At 38.2% G+C, this 9,698-nt stretch overlaps 1 protein-coding gene across 1 annotated transcript; it reads left to right on the forward strand.

The window, feature by feature from the left end:
- Nucleotides 1-3,248: 3,248 nt before the first annotated feature.
- Nucleotides 3,249-6,133, forward strand: LOC139213164 (aquaporin-11-like). Its single transcript, XM_070843802.1, has 3 exons — nucleotides 3,249-3,952; nucleotides 4,649-4,765; nucleotides 5,839-6,133. The coding sequence occupies exons 1-3, from the start codon at nucleotides 3,361-3,363 to the stop codon at nucleotides 5,943-5,945; spliced, it is 816 nt and encodes a 271-aa protein (XP_070699903.1). The 5' UTR covers nucleotides 3,249-3,360; the 3' UTR covers nucleotides 5,946-6,133.
- The last annotated feature ends 3,565 nt before the right edge of the window (nucleotides 6,134-9,698 follow it).

Below are 9,698 nucleotides of genomic sequence, written 5' to 3' on the forward strand. Positions count from 1 at the left end.
TGCAGCTAAAGCGTCAAACTGATCATCACCCGAAAAACATCCGATTTAACAACATATTAGTCTAAAAATCAACATGTAGCGTTTGTCATCCTACCTGCAGCTTCTTCCTCCCGACAAAGAAGCTGAGAAGAAGCCGCAGATACCGGAAGCTACGGGCTTCACCTTCAAAATTAAAGCACCGTATTTTTACACCGGAAAACCAATTTAACGCTTTTGTGTTGCATAAAAAGGGTAAAAAACGGGCAAAAATGCATTTTTTAGCAAGTATATGTATCTAGGCTTTATTTGAATGTGATTGCATAATTGTGAAGGCTTTATCTTTAACTTTGTGGGTAATTTAAAAAAAGATTTGCAGCATTGAAAGGATTTTTAGAGGAAATACAAACACTACCACTAATGTTTACTTTAATTGTGACTCAGGATGCCAAATAAATACATAATTTCGCTATGAGAGGCAAGATGAACACCAAATGCATGAATGGAAAATTGTTTTATTTTGAAAATAATCCCGGAAATACGTATATTGTGAATTTCGTGCTGCTTTACTTGAGTTCCTGTTATACCTGTCTGCGCCACCTGTTGCCACAGTGACGCAAACACAACGACATCAGGTGAGGCACTTTCATTATTATTCAGGAGGAATAATTTAGTTTGCAGGTAATAAAAAACACATACTGACAAAAAGCAGCATAAAACTGATCTAAAAACACTTTTACAAAATATAAAGAAGCATTAAAATATAAATATTCCTCAATCTAAGCATGTAAATATGATTCAGGGTTTAAAAAGTGCAATATTTGGTATTTTGTGTTGGACCTTTTCCTATTTCTATTACAGATGTTGAAAGATTTGTACTTAAAAAATTAAATAAATTAAATTAATCTATCTAAAATGCAATATTTTACATTAAACAAACTATAATCTAAATCTGGGCATGCAGATATGATTCAGGTTTTATAAAAAGGTATAGATATTTGTTGTTATTTTGGGAGGGACTTTTGTTTTTTGGGTTATTTTTCCTTCCATCTGTGTTCCAGATGTTGAAATATGTGAATGTGTTTACTAAATTTGAAAAACAATTAAAAAAAATATATATATATTTCCAAGCAAATTATAATCTAAACCCAACTAAATTAACTACTAAAACTGTAGCTAAAAAAAAATTTAAAAAAAAAAAGACAAAATCATAGCAAATCAAGGCAAAATTCAGTTTTGAGAACAAATGTAAAGTAAAAGAAAAGAAACTTCATGTTATAGAAAATATCTTAAACATTCTTGTAAGAAAAGACGTCAAACTAATAAAAACTATAGATTATAGTCAGAAGTTAAACACCAGGAATTCCTCACAGCTCAGCTAAACTCAATATTTACCGACGTTCTTATGTGGAGGCTGTAAAAGAGGAAAACTAACATGAGCTCCTTAAAAAGACCTAAACACGACTCCACTTTGGTGCAGGATGAAAATATCTCAACCAGCTGTGAGGTTTATTGGAAGAACTTCACATGGAGGCGAGATTTTTTTAAAAAGAAACTGATATTATGTGCAGAGGAAACATGTTTATTCCTCTACATGTTCTTGTTTTTTTACTTTTTCTCTTCCTGAATTAAAACAAATCCAAGAAAAACACAAACAATGTGGTGATTTTTAAAGGATTCAGGCTCCAAGTGAGTTAAACTGAGCTGATTATAGGTTTTTGGAAAGTAGTTTAACTCAAATTCTGGGATTAAAGTTCATTTTTAGGGGCTTTTTACACTTTTAAAAAAAATAAACTGCAGAGATTTTCCTGCCCTGAACTGAGCCTCTTTCCAGTTTCCCCCAAACAAGCAGGAGACATCAAGTCTGTCACAATAAAAAGAAGCTCTTCCTGTTTCCACTTGTAAAATAAAAGCTGGTGATTATGGAAAGCCGATAGGGTCAATATTCGTCTCCTGTTCCTGATGTTTGAAGAGATTAACTGATCTTCAGGATTCATTTCACAATCATTAGGCACCGAGTGAGCATCACTCTATTCTTATTATTTGTCTTCAGCCACTTTGCAGGGGGAAACGGGGCACAAGGGATAATCGAAAACTCACCAAAATGTCAGGAGTGGCGAAAAATTCGATATTTTGTGGGTGTCAGATATGGGCGTGCAGAAATGGCTCTCTAGCGCCCCCTAAACTGCAGCCCCTCACACCACTTTGAGCTAGAAACATGCAATTTGGTGAGCAGGTGTATGACATCCAGACGCACAAAAAAGTCTCAAGGACCCAGACCGGGAAATGAACAGGGCGTCCAGTAATTTGCATAAAGTGTCAAAACTAACCCTAACTGTAATATTTCATGACCAAAAAGGAGCAAGTAGAGGAAAGAAATCTCAGTTCTGGATTTAACAACAAACAATCAGCTTATCCCACTTATAAATCCACTAAAGAAATCAATAACTTGACACTAAATATTGATTTAAAGGTGATTTTCTTCCTCCATTATAAATGTAAAATACACAAAGGCACGTTTTTTTCCATTTGTTTTGGTCGCATAAAGACTTCAGACACTAAATCTTTGTTAATAATTCTTGTATTTGTGGTTAAAAAGCATGAAACCAGCATGTGGATGTCACAGTTATCAGCTCTTATTCCTCTGGAGAAATAAAGATTGAGTTCTGTCTTTTTTGTACCTTTTATTTATTTCTCCTCATAATCAATAACCGTCTAAGATTGTACGTATAACTCACTTTTTATCCACTGCAGCACTTTGTTATTTTATGGTGGGACTTTTCCTTTTCTTCTGTTACTGATGTTTATCTTTGTTAAATATGAAAAAATAATAAATTAAAAAAAGGATGTTATGTTATCAAATAATACGAAGTAGGAAGTAAAATCATGAAAATGAACATTTTCTCATAGACTTCAATACAACTGAAAATCTTTTTGCAGCCAGCATCGTTATTCTCTGCTGACCATTTGCAAGAATGCAGGTTTTAGGGGCACTTCTGCATCGTCTTCACTTCTGAGACCCTTCTTCAAATATTCAGTCTTATTTAGTGTCGTCAGTGACCGTAAACATAAAAAGTGGTCTATGGTAGGCTTCAAAAAGAGTTAAAAGATTATAAAGCATCAAAAAACAGGGGGAAATGATGGATGATGATGAGAAATTACCCATTCGACTTACCACATTCACCAAAATTTGAGGGCTTCATAATCGTGCTTTTATTTTGAAGGTTGCACCGCCTTGCTTCCTGTTTCTTGACGGGCGGCTTGACGCCTTCGGTCGGACTTTGGCGTCGAAAAGGAGGGAAGCGAAGTAAACTGTGACGCTGAAAAGTTGCTCCCATCACGGGAAACGGTTTGTACCGGAGGGCCGGACGGAGCAGCGGAGAGATGACCGACCTGTGCGTCTCCCTGGCGGTGTTGGGGGCTGCGGTGCTCCTCAGCGAGGCCGCCCGCCGGACAGCGGCGCGTCTCTCCCGCGGAGATTATTGGATTTACCTGCTGGAGGCGGCGTCCACCTTCCAGCTCTGCTGCTGCACCCACGAACTCAAGCTGCTGGGCGACACGGCCCGGCTGGAGCTGCCCGTCAGCCTGGCGCTCACCTACACCATGACGGTCATCCACCTGGTAACTTTCCGGGAGGCGACGTGTAACCCCAGCGGGGCTCTGGAGAGCGTTTGCCGCGGGAGCAGAAGCGGCAGAGCGGCGGTTGGGCTCATAGCGTGCCAGTTCGCCGCAGCGGTCGCCGCGCAGTTCTTCGCCGCCTCCGTGTGGTCGCTGGGTCTGTCCGACGTCCACATCCGGCACCGGAGGTTCGGGTTCAGGTGCTTCGACCCGCTCGGTGGGACGCTGCTGGAGGCCGCCGCTGTGGAGCTCGCCTGCGCGTTCACGGTCCAAGCCGCCGCCATGCATGCGCAGAAAATGGACGCAAAACTTCGCGCGCCTTTCATCGCCGCGATCATCACCGCGCTGGTGTACACAGGTGTGTTAATTATCCACGTGACCAAAGGTGGAGACTAATCACTGGAGCTGGTGTGAACAGAAAACCATAAAACAGCTGGTTGGTTTTAATTAAACTTATTAAACTCAAAATCAGATGAAAATAAACAAATCTGCAGCCAAAGTCTAGTTTTAGGAGCAGGTGTGTGTTTGATAGATTATATTCTGTGTTTAATGTATCTTCATGTTTGTATTTGTGCTCTTTACTAAACCAAACCAAGTAGTTTTGGTGCCTAAACTTAACCAAACTGCAACTTTTACTGCAAAGTTAACAAAGTCTACAAATAAATACGTAAAATAAAAATCCATTTTGACATTATGGGTTATTTTCTGGATTATTTAACTAGAAAAGTTTTCTGTCTTAGACTAGTGTGAGCAGGAGAACCAGAAAATATAGATATTTAGTAGACTTTCAACATTTATTGGCTCTGAACGTTTATCCAGTTGTCCAGATCAATAGATAAAGATCAATAGACTGAGTTAAACACAAACAGGGTTAAGTAAAATTTAAAATGTAAGTAAAAGTTGTCACATGCAGATTAAACTACTAAATTTCCCCACTTTCAGTTTAGATCGAAAATAATTAATTTACACGGGAGAAGGTTTATTGACGAGGAAGTCTCCATGAGTCCGTGGGTCTTTGTGACAGTTTTAGATGGTGTTCTGTCCCTCTGTGCAGGTGGAGGTGTTTCCGGAGCAGTTTTTAACCCCGCCCTGGCCTTCTCCGTCCAGTTCCCGTGCAGCGGCCACACCTACCTGGAGTACTGCTTCGTCTACTGGCTGGGGCCGGTCTCAGGTGAGCGGAGAGGCGGAGCATCCGTCTGTGTTTGGACGAGCCAGGCTAGCTGTTTCCCTCCGTTCCCAGTCTTTGTGCTAAGCTAAGCTAACGGGCAGGTTTACCATCTAGCAGGTTTATCTTTGATCTGGTTTCACTTCATTACAGGAATGTTCAAGCAAAAATGTAACTCGATAATCACTGTGAAGAAGTTCATATCAGGTTTCGGTAAAGATGTAGATCAGGTTTCAGTAAAGATGTAGATCAGGTTTCAGTAAAGATGTAGATCAGGTTTCAGTAAAGATGTGGATCAGGTTTCTGTAAAGACTCGGATCAGGTTTCTGTAAAGACGTGGATCAGGTTTCAGTAAAGACGTGGATCAGGTTTCAGTAAAGATGTGGATCAGGTTTCAGTAAAGACATGGATCAGGTTTCAGTAAAGACGTGGATCAGGTTTCTGTAAAGACTCGGATCAGGTTTCTGTAAAGACGTGGATCAGGTTTCCTTAAAGACTCGGATCAGGTTTCTGTAAAGACGTGGATCAGGTTTCAGTAAAGACGTGGATCAGGTTTCAGTAAAGACGTGGATCAGGTTTCTGTAAAGACTCGGATCAGGTTTCTGTAAAGACGTGGATCAGGTTTCTGTAAAGACGTGGATCAGGTTTCCGTAAAGACGTGGATCAGGTTTCTGTAAAGACGTGGATCAGGTTTCCGTAAAGACGTGGATCAGGTTTCTGTAAAGACGTGGATCAGGTTTCCGTAAAGACGTGGATCAGGTTTCCGTAAAGACGTGGATCAGGTTTCCGTAAAGACGTGGATCAGGTTTCTGTAAAGACGTAGATCAGGTTTCTGTAAAGATGTGGATCAGGTTTCGGTGTAAACACGGATGATCTGAATGTATTTACGTGTTTAAATGTTCTGTTTTGTTTATTTGTGTGTTTTGTTTTCTACGTTTATCTTGTTTTTGAGGATTCGGACCAAAAGTCTCTTTATAACGTCCACCAGAGTGACGTTTGGTGTCGTCCCTCTCTGCCCCCCTCCCTCCCCCCTGTCCGTCCCCCCTGTCTGTCCCCCCTGTCTGTCCCCCGTACCTCAGGCGTGGCGAGCTGCGTCCTGCTGTTTGAGAAGATCCTCCCTTTCCTGTCCGGGAAGAGCAGCACTGGGCCGGAGGTCCCTGCTGCCCGGAAACAGAAGACGCAGTAGAAGACGAGGACGCGTCCGTCTGGAGAAGGTCGACTCACGCTAGACTTCTTCCTCACAGTCACATAACTCTAATCTAAACACTCAGACATGATGATGATGATGATGATGCACATATTTTCAGATTCAGTGGGATATCATCATCATCATCATCATCATCATCATCATCATCATCATCTCAGATCACACCATCACAATACAGCAATTAAATGAAGAAAAAAAATGTCCAGAACTTGCCTGAAATTCGTCATGTTTTCAAACTTTTCTTCTCATCGGAATAATCCAGTGATCGTTGTCTGTACATCCATGAGTACATTGCAGAGAGGAGCTGCTATTAGTTAATTCAGCACACTTTTGAATGCTTAAATATTAACAAATGTAGGCAAAAAAAACCTCCCTGCTACCGACACTACTTTATATGAAACTGCACTAAATGGAGAAACAGCGTAAGGACATCTGGAAGTACTTTGAATATAACTTCGAATGAGCACAAATGAACCAAAGCGCACACAGAGAGAAAGAAGAAAGAAAGAAAAAGAAGAATATAAGCTATAAAGTGGGCAGTTATGACAGAACAGCCACTTAAATCAGTCATTTTTTCTATGGAGTTTGGTGGAGGAGCATTCCAACTTCCAGCTGTTACCTCATTAGAAACCTTTTTAATTCTTTAAGTTTTTTCAAAGCTGCACCTGAAGGAACCAAACAAATGTCCTCCATTATTTTACAGTAATTTCTGGCCTTATAAACCATTAAAAAAAAAAAAAAGGTTGTGTGAAAGAAAACTGGATTTTTACTGTGATTCCATTTTTTTAAGTTTAGACGCCGAAAGCTTTTAACTTCTGCTCGATCTTTGTTTTCTAATTTGTCGTGCTGATCATTTTTCACAGTGTAGTTTTAATTTTCCTCTGTATGTTTTTTTTTTTTTCTCTCCGTCAAACTGCAGAAACTTTAATTTCTCTGTGAACCAAGAGCCAGTTTATTAACTTCAGTACCTCTAGAGCCTGACGATGATTAAGGTGATTATTTTATGTAATAATATGAATAAACACCTCTTAAATTGTTGACTGAGTGTCTGTACAGTATTTTTTCAGACCACAGATTTTGTATAACGCTTTAATCTGAATGCATTTGTAATAAATTTTTTGATTAAAAGCTATTATTTAAAAAAGCGACATGTTTCTTTGTCATTTCTTGTGTTTAGAAAATTCATTTTATTCTCAAACTACCAAATAATTTCTTGTATCGTACTTTTAGTATTCTGTTTTCCTCCCTTAATGTATAAAATTATTATAACTTAACATGTGTGACAATAATTAAACTTAAATAGATGCAGTGCTTTTTTACTTATTTTGTCATTTTTCCTATTTTCTTTCCATGTTTCCACCTTATTTGCAAATTCAAATAAGCTTTATTGACACAACAGATGGTTGACAAATCATTGTTGATAAATATACAATAATAGGTAAATATCAAACAATAACAAACATAACCTATAATACACAGTATAACAAGAATACAGTATAATTTAGATATTAACACACAGGAGTTAACTACATGAGTAGTATTTGTTAACAGGATCAGTTTATAGTTGGTTTATTTAGCTGATTATCACTTTAAATAGTTTTTTTAATAGATTTCTTAAATCAAATGAATTTAATTTCATCAACAAAGCTACATAATGTGAACTGTTTGTCCTCGAGGATACTTAGATAATAAACTCCTGCTCCCCCCCTCCTCCCTCCTGGCACTTTGACCTGTGTGGTTTCTGTTACACAACATGACCTCTGAGCCATTTTCACCCGCTGACGCCAAACAAACGTCCTCTGTCGACTCTGCAGCGCCGTTAACATGCGACACGTGAAGAACACGTGAAGAACATGAGACCGAATGAACACATGAACGCACCGTAACCCTGTTTTACTGTTTTACATCAGAGACACGGAGGTGAAGACATTTGTTTTATATATATATATATTATAAAAAACAGAAAGTTTCCATTAGAATATTTATAAAAACTAAAAGAAGCATCAAATTACAATATAAAGTGAAGTATAAAATTAATTTTCCATACAAATATTAATATATATGATATAAATAATATAGAATCAATATAGTTTAGGTCACTGGCTCACAAACTATTTTCTACACTAAAATATTTATAAAAACTAAAAGAAAAAGAAACACTTAAATTCTAATTTAAAGTGAGTTTAGCCTTCTGTAGATAAATAAATAAATAAAGTAGAAAGTAGAATTTTCCATGAAAATATTTATAGAAAATAAAAGAAGCTCTAAAATCCAACATAAAGAGGTGGTGGGTGACACACGTGTTAGTATTTAGTGTTAATTTAGTGTTTATAGAAACTAAGAGGCGTTAAATTCCAATTTAAAGTGAGTTTAGTGTGAAGTATAATGTGAGTATAAACTATAAACTATAAAATCTATTTATATGAATATGAAAAATATAAATAAACAAATAAAAGATGCGTTAAAATCCAACATGAGTGTTCAAGTGTATCATATTACATGGAGGTTAATGGAATATTAAAAATATTAGTATGAAATAAAATCTAATATAACCTTTGTGGGTTATATGGTGAAGTGACTTTTGATTTAAGAGTTAAAAAAATTATATAAAATAAAGAGTTTGTCCACTTTTTTAAGTGTTAATAACTTCTGATTAACTGAATAAAAACTGTTTTTTCTGTCAAATATTTACATAAAACAAATAAATTACACATTTGTGATCAAAATAGTCGGTCGTGCTACATGAGACCAGGTTGGCATATTTATTAAATCATAATTTTGACACTAAATTGAGGTAATTTTTGTGCCAAACAGTAATTTATTGAAGGCGTCCATCATCTTTAAACATTTTCAGCGCTTTAAGACTCATCTGTGTGTCTCCCGGAGCTCAGGGCGTTAAATTCGCACATTTTTCAATGGGAGTTTTGAATGGAAGACGGGACAACGTGCGGCTTGAAACCCATTTTATTATGACAAATGTACAAGATCAGATTCATAAGAAATAACAGTAAAGTTAACAAAAAAAACAAACAAAAAAAACATAAAGGAGCAGACAAAACACCGACACGACCAGCCTACTAGCATCTATACACAGCGGACAGGGTGTCTTTCCTCCCAGGTTCATCATGAGGTAAATAGGAAACTCTGATAACACTTGTCATTGGCACCACACCTTCTTCTTCTTCTGCAGGTTATTTCATGACCGTGAGACACATACGGACACGTTCTCCTCCTCGCCTGTGCAGAGAACTTCGAACAGGGTTACGTACGGCGCACAGACACCCACAATCCTTTACTGTGACCCACCAGGACGCGCACACACACACTTCTGTTACACCTGAACTGGGCCTTTTTCTATCACCTGTCCAGCTAATCTAACAGCTAAATATCGTGTATAGAAGCCTAACTTGTGTGCACTGCAAGCAGCACGTATAGGTTTTGTCATGGAAGTCACGTTTAGGCCGCAGCCGGTATCAAAACGGGTATGATAAATAGAGTGGTTTATCCTCTGAAGACCATGCTCAGACTAATTTACAAGATATTTTACATTAACAGGCCTCGTTTCCTCTCTTAAATCTGATTCAGCCGTCCTAGATTATTATTCTACGATAATCCTTTCCCCTCCCCACCCTTCCCCGAGCTTCTGTAACATGCCTTTAGTAGGTCAGCGCATGCTTTACCCACATCCTGCGGCGGCGGCGACGTCTACGTCACGAGTCCTTCGGCGCTAAC

The sequence above is a fragment of the Pempheris klunzingeri genome, chromosome 14, assembly GCF_042242105.1.
Source record: "Pempheris klunzingeri isolate RE-2024b chromosome 14, fPemKlu1.hap1, whole genome shotgun sequence".
Taxonomy (NCBI): Eukaryota; Metazoa; Chordata; class Actinopteri; order Acropomatiformes; family Pempheridae; genus Pempheris; species Pempheris klunzingeri.

Coding starts and splice junctions, on each gene's coding strand:
- LOC139213164 (XM_070843802.1), top strand. CDS start 3,361: ATGACCGACCTGTGCGTCTCCCTGGCGGTGTTGGGGGCTGCGGTGCTC. Junction 3,953..4,648: donor CACCGCGCTGGTGTACACAG/GTGTGTTAATTA, acceptor CCCTCTGTGCAG/GTGGAGGTGTTTCCGGAGCA. Junction 4,766..5,838: donor CTGGCTGGGGCCGGTCTCAG/GTGAGCGGAGAG, acceptor CCCGTACCTCAG/GCGTGGCGAGCTGCGTCCTG.